Source organism: Lagopus leucura, unplaced genomic scaffold (genome assembly GCF_019238085.1).
Source record: "Lagopus leucura isolate 7727_CA_CO unplaced genomic scaffold, USGS_WTPT01 70-23_obj-0_obj, whole genome shotgun sequence".
NCBI lineage: Eukaryota > Metazoa > Chordata > Aves > Galliformes > Phasianidae > Lagopus > Lagopus leucura.
In genome coordinates this window covers 1-12,188 of record NW_024965867.1, presented here as the reverse complement: position 1 = coordinate 12,188, position 12,188 = coordinate 1, and the positions used below count along the sequence as shown (strand labels likewise).

General features: G+C 43.9%; 3 protein-coding genes and 1 long non-coding RNA gene across 5 annotated transcripts; 1 reads left to right on the top strand and 3 right to left on the bottom strand.

The window, feature by feature from the left end:
- Nucleotides 1–1,205: 1,205 nt before the first annotated feature.
- Nucleotides 1,206–2,933, bottom strand: LOC122192328 (histone H3). Its single transcript, XM_042892860.1, has 3 exons — nt 2,374–2,933; nt 1,444–1,614; nt 1,206–1,317 (listed from the first exon to the last, which is right to left on the bottom strand). The coding sequence occupies exon 1, from the start codon at nt 2,931–2,933 to the stop codon at nt 2,523–2,525; it is 411 nt and encodes a 136-aa protein (XP_042748794.1). The 3' UTR covers nt 1,206–1,317; nt 1,444–1,614; nt 2,374–2,522.
- Nucleotides 2,934–3,959: 1,026 nt separating this feature from the next.
- Nucleotides 3,960–4,447, bottom strand: LOC122192325 (histone H2B 8). Its single transcript, XM_042892857.1, has one exon. It carries the CDS (start codon nt 4,418–4,420, stop codon nt 4,040–4,042), a length of 381 nt encoding a protein of 126 aa, XP_042748791.1. The 5' UTR covers nt 4,421–4,447; the 3' UTR covers nt 3,960–4,039.
- A 239-nt stretch (nt 4,448–4,686) lies between these two features.
- LOC122192326 (histone H2A-IV) lies at nt 4,687–5,397 on the top strand. The gene has a single exon (XM_042892858.1). It carries the CDS (start codon nt 4,769–4,771, stop codon nt 5,156–5,158), a length of 390 nt encoding a protein of 129 aa, XP_042748792.1. The 5' UTR covers nt 4,687–4,768; the 3' UTR covers nt 5,159–5,397.
- Nucleotides 5,398–6,269: 872 nt separating this feature from the next.
- LOC122192327 lies at nt 6,270–12,188 on the bottom strand. 2 transcript variants are annotated; one of them, XR_006182585.1, is made up of 6 exons: nt 12,127–12,188; nt 10,187–10,236; nt 9,452–9,541; nt 9,299–9,371; nt 8,253–8,442; nt 6,270–6,652 (listed from the first exon to the last, which is right to left on the bottom strand). It is a non-coding gene; the product is annotated as an uncharacterized LOC122192327 (long non-coding RNA). The 2 variants fall into 2 exon arrangements; XR_006182584.1 differs by having other exon boundaries at nt 9,299–9,541.

Sequence of the window (12,188 nt, the reverse complement as noted above, 5' to 3'; positions counted from 1 at the left end):
ATATATATATATACATATAATCTGAGCTTATACATTTCTAATAAAAGTGGAAAAAATTCACCAGGAAGGCCTCAGTGGTGATGCTGCCCATTGGACTGATTTATCCCAGCAGTGATTTAATTCATCATATCAACAGGGCTCTGGACCACTCACAGAGAGTGGCAAAACAGCCAGGATTTCTCTCAGCCAAGTATTGCACTGAGCAGATGTATTTTTATCCTAACTTTGTCTGATCTGTTACTGCTCTTTTACAGCTTACTAAATCAGCATCACACACAAGCTGATAGGATTCATCGCTTATGTAAGGAGGAAAGAGCAAAGTTCACTGGAGATTTGCAGTCAGCCTGCTGTGCTTCCTGGTATCACCACTGCAGTTGTTACACACTTCAAATTCCATGCAGTAAATTTTTCCTGACTGCCAGTTTGATTTTCTGGAGACAGAATCTCTGACAGATTATTACTGTCATCAATGCCCTTCTGTGTTAAATACCAGATTTTTTTCAGGCCCAGGAATTGCAAATCCAGGGATCATATGATTTTACTCTTCCTGCAAAACCCTTGCATGTCTACATCCTTGTCAACTGCTCAAGTGTTAAGTATTTTTTATTATTATTTAGAAATGTAACTCTCAGAATCAGACTCAAAGTAATCCCAGTCAATAAAACCCAGCTTCCCTTCTCCCCAAACACACAAAAGAAGGGAGAAAGAAAAAAAAAAAAAAAAAAAGCATCATTTTTTATCATTTTTGCCCAAACTCTTACTAAAATGTAACTGTTTATGCAGCCTGTATAACATACTCAGTGTCCATTACACATTAGAAATGCACTCTGCTTGCCATGCTTCAGTCTTACCATGGAATTTACTGTAAATACATTCTGATAAAGAGATTTTGGTAACTAATGGATCCCTTTGTATAACAGAGAGAAACAGGAAATTCATTGTGTTTTGCTACAGTTCACTTCTACAAGCATGATAGTAATTATCCACAGGGGGAAAAAAAAAGAAAAAAAAAGGAAAAAAAAGGAAAAAAAAGGAAAAAAAGGAAAAAACCATATATAAATCTGTTCAGAAAGCACAGATCTTATGCCAATGAATATGGGGGGGGGCCCCCCCCGCGAATAATAAAACTGCTCATGATCTGATCAAGTTTTCCAAAGTGTTATTCTGAGATCTACCCCACAATCCCACCCCACCTCCACCCCCAGGTTGCTGCGCTGAGTAAAACAGAAAATGGCTGAAAGGAAGGAAAAAAACAGGAAAGAAAATGGAGCACCGAGGAATGCGATTGGTCAGATTTTGCTGCAGAGCCCAAAGTTCCTGAAACAGAGGAAGGAATATTTCCTGAAACAAAATGTATCAGCAATTACACAGAAGGGAAAAAAAAAAAAAAAAAAAAAAAAACACAACAAAAAAAACCCCCACACCACAAAACCCATGACTTACTGCATGAAGCTTTGACAAAAATATCTATTCCCTCCAAGCAATCCTCCTTGTCTGTGTTCGTTCACAGAAGTGAGAACTGCATCTCACCTACTTCCATGCAGCACTGCAGAACCAATTCGATCAGGCAGAGCAGGGATCTCCCGGCATTACATGGACATAAGGAGGGCTGTGCTGTGTTAAGCAAGAAACACAGAACGCAACAGGAAATTAGAAATGGGTTGGGAAATTGTGTTTTTTGTAACAGGTATACGACTTCTGGGTAGGATGTGAAGGAGCTGCATGACAGAGTGGCAGTCAGGCAGAAACCTCATTACAGATGTAGGTGTACAGGAGTCACTGAGTACCATGCTCTGCCAGGAATTGTTGTGTTGGATTCAAACGTAAACTAAAAGCACTTCAGTAGGGCCACAGACTGACGAGAGGGACTTGCTTACAAGAATGGTCAGCCCACGCGTGGCAAAGCACCCATGCAGGAATGGGCAGCTACGGAAACTAGACTTTGTACTACTTCAAAATTAAAGGCACTGTTTTTAACTGTAGGATTAATAAACTCTAACGCTTTGAGCATAAGGAAATAAAAGTTACAGAATAACGTGGGCAATTAACTACATACTTGACTTGCAACATACTGCAATCGAGAAAGGAAACAGTGAATACAGAATTGCATTTAAACATACGTGACCGTTTTAAGCGACCATTACGTTAAGGAATACCGGCTTTTAGAAGTGAGGCATTTTGCTTTTAGCTTATCAGAGTTCTCAAAAACCTTTTCCAATGGTACCAGAAAAGCAAGTCTATTCATTAGATCCATAAAATTGAGCTTTTCTTACCAATAGACCTTCACACCGCCACTGACAAAGCAGCATTTAATCGGCACAAACTTCCCTCTCAACCTCTTAAAAACACGGCAATACTTCCCTTGGCACTTACCTTAGAAACTGGTCAACAAAAGGCTACCCGCAACACGTGCAGCAGTAAACCCTCAAAAGATTTAAGAGTTTACAGCTCTTTTTATTGGCCCTGTGGCGGCTCTTAAAAGAGCCTTTGGGTTTTCGATAGTCAGATTCTCTTCCACGAGCTCAGGCGCGCTCCCCGCGGATGCGCCGGGCGAGCTGGATGTCCTTGGGCATGATGGTGACGCGCTTGGCATGGATGGCGCACAGGTTGGTGTCCTCGAAGAGCCCTACCAGGTAAGCCTCGCTCGCCTCCTGCAGCGCCATGACGGCCGAGCTCTGGAAGCGCAGGTCGGTCTTGAAGTCCTGCGCGATCTCGCGCACCAGGCGCTGGAAGGGCAGCTTGCGGATCAGCAGCTCCGTGGACTTCTGGTAGCGGCGGATCTCGCGCAGCGCCACCGTGCCGGGCCGGTAGCGGTGCGGCTTCTTCACGCCGCCCGTGGCCGGCGCGCTCTTGCGGGCCGCCTTGGTGGCCAGCTGCTTGCGGGGCGCCTTGCCGCCCGTCGACTTACGCGCCGTCTGCTTCGTGCGCGCCATTTTCCCCAAACAGCCCCTCGGCAGTGAGAAAGGAAACTACGCAGAAGCGGTTGCGAGACCCCGTATTTATAGACAAGGGCGCGCTCTGATTGGCTGGAGTGGAGACTGCCACCCCATTGGGCAGAGGCAGGATTTGAAAAGCCCGCGCTCCTCGGCAGGTAACGGCGCTTTCCCGCTCCGCTGTCCCCGCCCCTCCGCAGGCAGCTCCGCCCTCGGTTTGAGCCCTTCCCCCCCTGCGGCGGAGCTCTCGGGGAGCGGCGCGATCGCAGCCTTCCGTCAGCATAGCGTAACACGGCCATCTGTCCCGCAGCCAGGGTGCGAGCGCCTGCGTGAAAGGCTCTCTCCGAAACCACCCTTCTTGTCACCCGCATTTCATAAGCCGCTCTCGTTCGCTTTTTCTCTTAAATACATATATATATATTTATGTACACCTATCAGCGTGTACACTAGATTAATGAACCCCTCTGTCTCCAGCCGATCTTTTGTTATATTATTTAGAGAGGAAAGCAAACTACGCCACATCATTACAAAACTCTCTGGCTCGTTTAAGTAATACCCAGTACCATTTGCACAGCCCTACATAGGAGATGATAAATATGGAGCATCATTTTCTAGCAGAAGTCATGAACACAGTGCTGTCTCCATGGAGACTCTTTGGGTCACACTACTGTTACCCACAACCAGGTCCCTGGGAAAAGGTGACAGTGCTTAGTGGGGACGTCAATAGGAATGATGTGAATGCAGCATAGGACTTTCAAAGCAGAAAGATAACGTGCCTCTACCTGCTTAAAATTTGGAATTGAAATGATTGTCAGAGGAATGCTTATTAGGCGAATAAACTGATTTGAATATCATAAAATCTACATATTTCTCTTACTCAGTCCCTTTATGTCATGTAAAAAACCACATTCAGATTTTAACATGTGAAGCATAAGCAGTAAGCATTTTTTTTTCCCCATCATTAATCAGATCAGCCCACTCTGACAACCAAAGACAATATGAAATAGCACCACTCACCACCACGTATTTGTGAACCACTCTTTTACTGAAAGCATGGGTGGCTCTGAAAAGAGCCTTTGGGTTAAAATCGAGTAATCCGCACCACTCTACTTGGAGCTGGTGTACTTGGTGACCGCCTTGGTGCCCTCGGAGACCGCGTGCTTGGCCAGCTCGCCGGGCAGCAGCAGCCGCACGGCCGTCTGGATCTCCCGCGACGTGATGGTCGAGCGCTTGTTGTAGTGCGCCAGGCGCGACGCCTCGCCGGCGATGCGCTCGAAGATGTCGTTGACGAACGAGTTCATGATGCCCATGGCCTTGGACGAGATGCCCGTGTCAGGGTGCACCTGCTTCAGCACCTTGTACACGTAGATCGAGTAGCTCTCTTTTCTTGTCTTTCTACGCTTTTTATCGCCCTTCTTTTGGGTCTTAGTGACCGCCTTCTTAGAGCCCTTTTTAGGGGCAGGAGCCGACTTCGCTGGTTCCGGCATCGCACACGCCCGCCGCTGCCTGTACCGCAGGATCGACGCAGGTACAATGGCGCCGCAGCCCATACTTATAGAGGCGGTATGCAAATTAGGGGATTCGAGGTCGTTCCTTCCCATTGGACATCTTTGGACCGTGACGTCAAAATCACTCGCGGTGTTCAATTGGCCGGTTTTCTATCGCTGTTCCCATTGGCTAACTCCACAATCGCCGTCTCCTCCAATCAAAAGTGCCGCACGACCCCAGCAGGAAGGGATAAAAGGACGGTACTCAGCTACTCCTGAATTCTTCCGACTCTCCTGGCGTCCTGTTTGCGTTGTCGATTATTTTCTGGCTGACTTGCAGACTGCGATATGTCGGGCCGTGGGAAGCAGGGCGGGAAGGCGCGCGCCAAGGCCAAGTCGCGTTCATCACGAGCCGGGCTGCAGTTCCCCGTGGGCCGCGTGCACCGGCTGCTGCGCAAGGGCAACTACGCGGAGCGGGTGGGCGCCGGCGCCCCGGTGTACCTGGCGGCCGTGCTGGAGTACCTGACGGCCGAGATCCTGGAGCTGGCGGGCAACGCGGCCCGCGACAACAAGAAGACGCGCATCATCCCCCGCCACCTGCAGCTGGCCATCCGCAACGACGAGGAGCTCAACAAGCTGCTGGGCAAGGTCACTATCGCGCAGGGTGGGGTGCTGCCCAACATCCAGGCCGTGCTGCTGCCCAAGAAGACCGACAGCCACAAGGCTAAGGCCAAGTGAAGCTGTAAAAGTAAACAACCCAAAGGCTCTTTTCAGAGCCACCTACACTTTCCTAAAAAGAGCAGGAACACGTCAGTGTAAATACCAGCTTTGCTGTTTCTTTGGAAACTGACTCTTAACTAGAATCGTATTTATAGCAATCACCAAGTGCCAATTTCTCATTACTGATAACATAAGTTTATTCTGCTTGGAAGCTACAGTTACTTTTTGCTGAAAATCAATAAAAGTAAAGATACTGATTAAGTACAGCCGGTATCTGCCCCCACCTTCCCTGCCGCTGCCCCACGCTTGGAAGCAGCGGGGCTGGCAGCGAGCCCGCACCGCGCGACTCGCAAGGGTCAAAGTCCCGCCCCTCTCTTGTGGCGGCCAATCGGAGCGGAGCGCGCGTTTTTTGAACCGCCTCGGAGGTGGCGCGCATCTCGTTTGGGTCCTCGCGGAAAGCGGTTCCCGGTGCCCTGTGGGCGGGGTGGTGTTTTCTTGCCATTCCACCCCTTGCGTAAGTGTGTTTACCAAGTACAGCATGGGCTGCTCGGGTGGTAACGGGCACAGAAACATTAAGGTGATGGTGGATCACGAGTTCGTAACAAATGTGCTGCACTTTCCCTCACTGCGTAATTTTCTATGCACTTTACGGGCTTTTCATACACCGCTCTGAACTGGATGCTACTGGCTGTCTTTTCTTATGATACTATGGGTGGCTGTTACACGCTCCGCTGGGTTTTTCTGCAAGTCTTCTGCCCTCCAGATCATTACGTTTCTACTTGGCCACTTCGAGCCTCGCAGCCATCCTATGCTCTGTGCCCATAGGAGGGGCCATCTGGAGACTGCTGCTCGGGGCTCGGGATCTCTGTTCTCAGAAGGCACCTCCCGAGGAATAGGGCAAGGAAGGAAAGCAAAGCAGCCGCTGCACGTCTCCCCCAGCAGAAGCTCTGTGCTGTGATTTCTTAACGTAATCTCTGTCATCTTCACTAAAAGCTATTTCTGCTTGGTCAGGATTATTCGCCAACTGATGTGTTGTTCTGTGCCTTACAGCCATCTTTCTGCCTGGCAAAGAGCTTGGCTTCCTTCCAGCTGTTCTTGCTTTCCATGCCACAGATATAGGATTTTCATGGCATTTTAAAAAATACTATTTATTTAAACATCCCAGTTTCAGCCAAAACAGTGTTAATTGCACACCAGTGTTTTGGTTGCTGAATGATGGGAGTGTGCCTGGGTCAAAACATATTGCTACATATCAAACATTTTTCTACATAAAAGAGGAACATTTTGGTTTAAGAAGAGTGCATCACAGGTGTTGGTAGTCATGGAACAGCAAAAGCATGTCATGTCACAAACACACCGAGTCTTTAGACCTTTGAGTCCACACAAAATATAAACTTCTGTTCAAATGTACTCACCTGGGTGATGCTTTCTCTCAGATAGACTGGCTTCAGAGAATGTTATTCAACCTGTTGTTGCATCAGTCCCTGTACTTTCTTCATAGATTTTTGTTTTCTTTCATAAAGAAAATAATTGAAATTATATCAAAATAAAAAAAAAAAAAAAGAAAAAGAAACTACACACAGTTACATAAACATTACCTAGAATGTAGAAAAACAAACAAACAAAAAACAACAGTGGAGTAATAATGGAATATTCACATTTTTGTTAAGTATCACAAATAGTGTATATTAACAATAGTGTATAGACTATATATACGACTAGTCTTTTCCTTCAGAAAGATGCACACTTTTATTGAAAAAGTTGCTTGATTACTCTGTAATAGGACCCCTCTGGAGAGCATAAAGATATTTTCCAAATTTCTGTGCTACTAAGCCATCTTTCATGGTCTTAAATGCAGGTATGATTTTTTTTTTCTACTGCCTTTCAGGAGGAAAAGTTCCTTTGGGTTGTGGTATTTACCAAGTATGTAAGTGAGATCATTTGCCTAATTCAAATATGTGTAGGCATAGATAAAGAGAAAGAGAGAGAGAGAGAGAGAGAGAGAGAATGAATTCTCTGTTGTTGAGGGTAAATCTATTAAATTGAGTAAAACTTATTTGACTCTGTGACTGTGACATTTTATACAATGGATGAATGCTCATCAATCTTTTCATAGGCTACTCTCAAGCCCCTTCACATAAATATTGATTTCCTTTTCCTGTATTACCTTTCTGTAAGTAAAAATATAATCAATTAGAAATATTTTCAAATCTGGTGTAACGTGGAGAAACTTCCTGGATGATATCATCAGTACATTCCTGCTCAAGCTCCTTTGAAAGCCAACTGCTTAGGCACCAAAGGAGACAAAAACAAGTCACTGACATTGCTGTTGATTACTCTCAGGTACGTAGTGCACGATCAAGTTAGACATAGGGAAACATGAAAGAAAATCATATGACTCCATTCACACAACTTCAGAGGCTGAGATGCCCACATTCATGAAATATGAATGGAGAGATTAGTGTCTCAGAGCCAGTTACTTTATAGCTGTACAAGTGCAGCACAAACTGCATTGGTATGGAAAATAAAAAAGCTCTGCTTCTGTAACAGTTATCTCATCTGATTAAAACATATGCAATGGCAACAAAAATGCTGAGTGATGTAAAATGCAGCTGATTCATTGTGCCTCTTTCTTTACTCTTTGCATCTTCAAAAATTCTCTCTGAATAGTTCCAGTGCTGCTGGGACTGGCTGTTGGTGTTACTTAATCTGCAGTTTCTCTACGTTGTGGCTACTTATGGGATAAACAGCCAAGGGGCAATCAGGGTTATCACTTTTCCCTGTTACCAAATATTGTTTTCGTACCGTGGCCTCCACAGCTGGGAATGAATAGCAGTGCAAGCTACCTGATGAACCACTTCTGCAAAGAGCCTGCTCTCATCAAAGCATTTCTCCCTTGTTCTTTCTGTACGAGAAAACTCAATGCCTGACTGCACACTAAACCTTCAAGAATGTACATAGGATGGCAGGTGACAGCACCAGAGACCAACCTGGAAGTTTGAAAGTTACGATAATTCTTTAACCTCAGCATTAGGAAGTGGTCACCATTATGTAAGCAGACGTATTCTTCAGGAGTCATTTCTGTAGAGGGGAGAGATGGAGCCAACCTCACCTTTTCGCTCATCACCTTCAGCGCTTCATTTGGAAGAAGTCAGCGGAGACAAAATTCCATCCAACAGGCACAGCACTCATGCTGTAACTATTTTACAAAGTGCTGCCATGGTACAGAGATACAGTATCCTATGTTGAGCATTCTGTTCCTCTTCTGCTGATCCTTGACAGTGAGTTTCCTTGCAGTGGTTCTGGAGCATTGAAGAAACAGATCACCATCTATGGTTTGCATGTGTGACAGGATGCTTTCATTATGATCAGCCTGTAGGTTGCAGTGATGGTGAAAGATAGCAGCATTATGCATCTGAAGGATCAGGGACCAGGGGTGGGAGGACAGACAGCAAAACTGAAAGCTATGGTCTAAAGAAGCTGAACATTTTTGTGTATAGTAACCGCCAAAGCACCTCAAGTTTGGAGAGCCCAAGATACGAATGCTGTAAAGGTCATGCAGAGAAACAAGGGAACAGACTCTTCTGCAGGGTTTGCAAGGGGAAATGGTTCCAAACTAACAGAGGAAAGATTTGGATTGGATAGAAGAAGGAGGGTTGTTTGGGTTTTTTTTTTATAGTCAGGATGGTGAGGCACTGTCAAGGTTGCCCAGAGAGGTGGTGAATGTCCCATCCATGGAGAAACCCAAGGTCAGCCTGGGAGGGTTATGAGCATCTGATCTAGTTGTAGTGACCCTGTTCATTGCTGGGGAGTTGGATCAGATGGCCTTTAAGAGTCCCTTCCAACCCAGTGCTTCTATGAACTGTGTCCTTCAGTCTGTATGGGCAACGAAGTTCACACAACTCACTGGTTCCAGACACCTGCTGTTTTTGTTAAGGCTGCCAAATGCTAAAGGACTTTACAGCTACATTGGAGAAGTTCCTAGGCTTTTTAAAATGGGGAGAATTCCAACAGCAATTGTCATATTAGATTTGAGCACATTTTGAATCTAAGAATCATAAAGTTTGGAAAAGACCCCTGAGATCATCATGCAGTCCCTAAAGAACTATTAAGACAGACTAGCACAGACAGATTTTAGTGAGGCTTGTAAGTACCTACCAGAGATGGATTGCATAATCCTTGTGGTAGAAGCTGACATGATCCACATGGCATAAGAATTTGCATTTTTCATCTGAAGGGAAATTAATTAGAATGTAGCAGTGAAGGTCTTCAGCACACAGCTTCAGGTAGAGGCCAAAGGTAAATTTTCACCTGAGAAGAAATGCTGTTGCGCACCCATACAGACAAACAGACCCATAAGGAGAAGTAAGTCCATGCACCAGGTCCATCAGGATTCTGCACCTGAATGAGAACAGAAACAAGGGCTGAGCTGACCAAAACTCAGTCTAGCAGAAATCTAGGAGATGACTGAGCTCCCAGGTTCAACATATAGGATTCTCTTTTATATTGAGGGGTAACCACCACCCTTGCCTGCAGATCTGTTCCATGGAAGATGACCTGTGCACAGGTGGAGGTTGATGGTCTGCAGGGAGAATGACATCTTTGGTTCTCCACTGAGATTCACAGAGCATTAATTTTTTTGTGTGCTTCTTTAATTGACATAGTTGTTGCTTGTTTGCATGCATTAAGGTATTTTGCGATGTTTTTCATCACAGTTATTGTTACTTCAGGCAAAAGTTGATCTCCATGTTTACTTGGCCCTCCACATTTAATGTGATTATACTTTGAGAACATTCACATTTCCCTGGGAAGGTGCTGCAGCCTTTATTTCTTTCCTTGACAGATTTATCAGGAAAGCACTGTAGCACATTTATCATAAGCTTCTACCTTAGTGCAAGGCAAATCCATTATCTCCAGACTGCAACTCTTCTATAACAGTTTTCTCAGCTGATTAAAAACAGCAACTCGCTACAAAGACTGTGTAAGTTGATTTTAATTCTCCAAACAAATTGAAAAGACATAACAAATCTCCTAGGAGATCCTTACCTCCTTGAAGGCAACACCTAAACAAGTTTCCTCAGAACCTCAAAGTAGATCTGTGGAAAGAAAACAAGTTTTTAATTTCACCTCATTTTAAGTCTCCTTCTTGAAATGTTGGTTGTCACATGGGAAGATTAGGAGGAAAAGAACAGCACTCATCCTTCCACTCTGTCTCAGCTAATAGGAAAAGATTAATTGTAAAAGTAATCAATAAGCTTAATAGAAATTTGTTGGTTTTATGAGTATCAAAATCCACGCAAACGAGCGACCAGGAGAAAAGGATAAACACAGGCTGTGGGATAAAACAAAGACAAGGTGAAGCAATACTTCAAAATGTAATAAATGCAGGTTTCTCAGCAATGCATTCTGCTTTTCAGAACACTGAGACACTGGAGCTCCTGTAAGCAGGGAGTATGCCCTTCCCTTTGGTTTGACTTTAGCTACGGTGAGCAGTGTCCTAACACATCAGTAGTATTCATTTATATTCTGCAACTACAGCTGGCAGTGAAAGAAAGACACAGTGCACATACATCATACTGAAGTAAAAACAGAAACTTCATGTCACAGTGTATGGTTACAATTGGGTGAACAAAACTTGAATTTCCCAAATAAGAAAAACAAAAAATACTTCTCAAGTTATTCAACTGCATAATACAGCAATCTGTTGTACATCCCTCTACAGTACTATCATATCTGCACAGATTGTTTAAAACTGATTGTAACAAAAATGCATGCATTAATAGTTGAACTATTGTGTTTTGTTTTGTTTAATTAGTTATTGTAGGTCAGGGATGAATTTGTTGTTAGCAGTTTGGTTGTCACAATCAAAACGTGGACAAGGATAAGAAGTTGGCAATTTCCTTAGGGAAATTTGATACTGAGAAAAAGAATACAAAATTAAGAAAAGGCTAAACTTCCTGAAAAAAAGAAAATAATACACAAAATAAATGTTCAGAAGAGAGAGGAGAGAAAAGGATTCTAATGAACCAAACAGAAGTAAGAAACTGATGCTAAAAGAGATTTCAACCATTTGGCCAAGAAGCATTCAGCCACATTGGGTATGAAAAGTGGGTAAGGTGGGTTGTGGTGCAGACACGTGTTCCCATTAACTCAGAACAGGTGCAGGAAAATGTTTGCCTGGAAACATGCGTACCTAGAGTACGAATAACATCTAAATTGTTCAAGGTTATTAGGTTAATGAAAGAAAAGCTATTAAAAAAAAGATGTGCAACGAGAAACAAACAAGTCAGTCATGATTGAAAAGAGTTATACCACGTGAGATGTGAAAAAGAAATATTTTCAGCAGCCATAAAGAACAAAAGATTTATTTTGTGCCTGCACAAGTGTAGGAAGAAACACACTGACCACACGCAGGGAAAAGAATAGGATATGAAATAGTGAGAGGAATGATAGGTGGGGAACAATACACTCAACACAGAAACATTATGAAGCTTTCTGTTCTACTGCATTTATTCTGTAAACAGCAAACGAGGGGAAAAATATGTATCAATCAATACTTTTATTCTCAAATTTTATAAATCAATTTATTAAGCAAGACTAAATCTACTAATAGGTAAATTACATAATATGTATGTAACTTTCCAAACTTCATGGAAATCCCAAAGACTTCAAAAAACCTATGGGATGTAAGAAAAATATGCAGTCTCGTGCTACACAACTTAACAAAGTAGACACGATTTAATGGCTTTTCAGAACATTCTTGCAGAGCAATTTGAAAACGTGGGAAGAAGCAAGAAGTCTCACAGTACCCGAGATACAGTTAAGTTCAAAAGAAGGGGATGAAAAATAACAAAGAATGAAGTGTAAATACGATAAGTCAATGGAAAAGCACTGAAAAATTACTTCGGAAAAATATTCAAGGTGAAGTAGTAGTATAGCAGTAGGGACCCATGAGAGAAAAAAAAAAGGGGGGGGGGATTGGGCACCTTTGTAGAAGCGCCGCGAAATGGCGGCGGTGGAACTCCGGGGAGAAGATGGGAGCGGCATT

Excerpts from the sequence above, each read along its gene's own strand:
- LOC122192325 (XM_042892857.1), bottom strand. The coding sequence starts at position 4,420 with ATGCCGGAACCAGCGAAGTCGGCTCCTGCCCCTAAAAAGGGCTCTAAG.
- LOC122192326 (XM_042892858.1), top strand. The coding sequence starts at position 4,769 with ATGTCGGGCCGTGGGAAGCAGGGCGGGAAGGCGCGCGCCAAGGCCAAG.
- LOC122192328 (XM_042892860.1), bottom strand. The coding sequence starts at position 2,933 with ATGGCGCGCACGAAGCAGACGGCGCGTAAGTCGACGGGCGGCAAGGCG.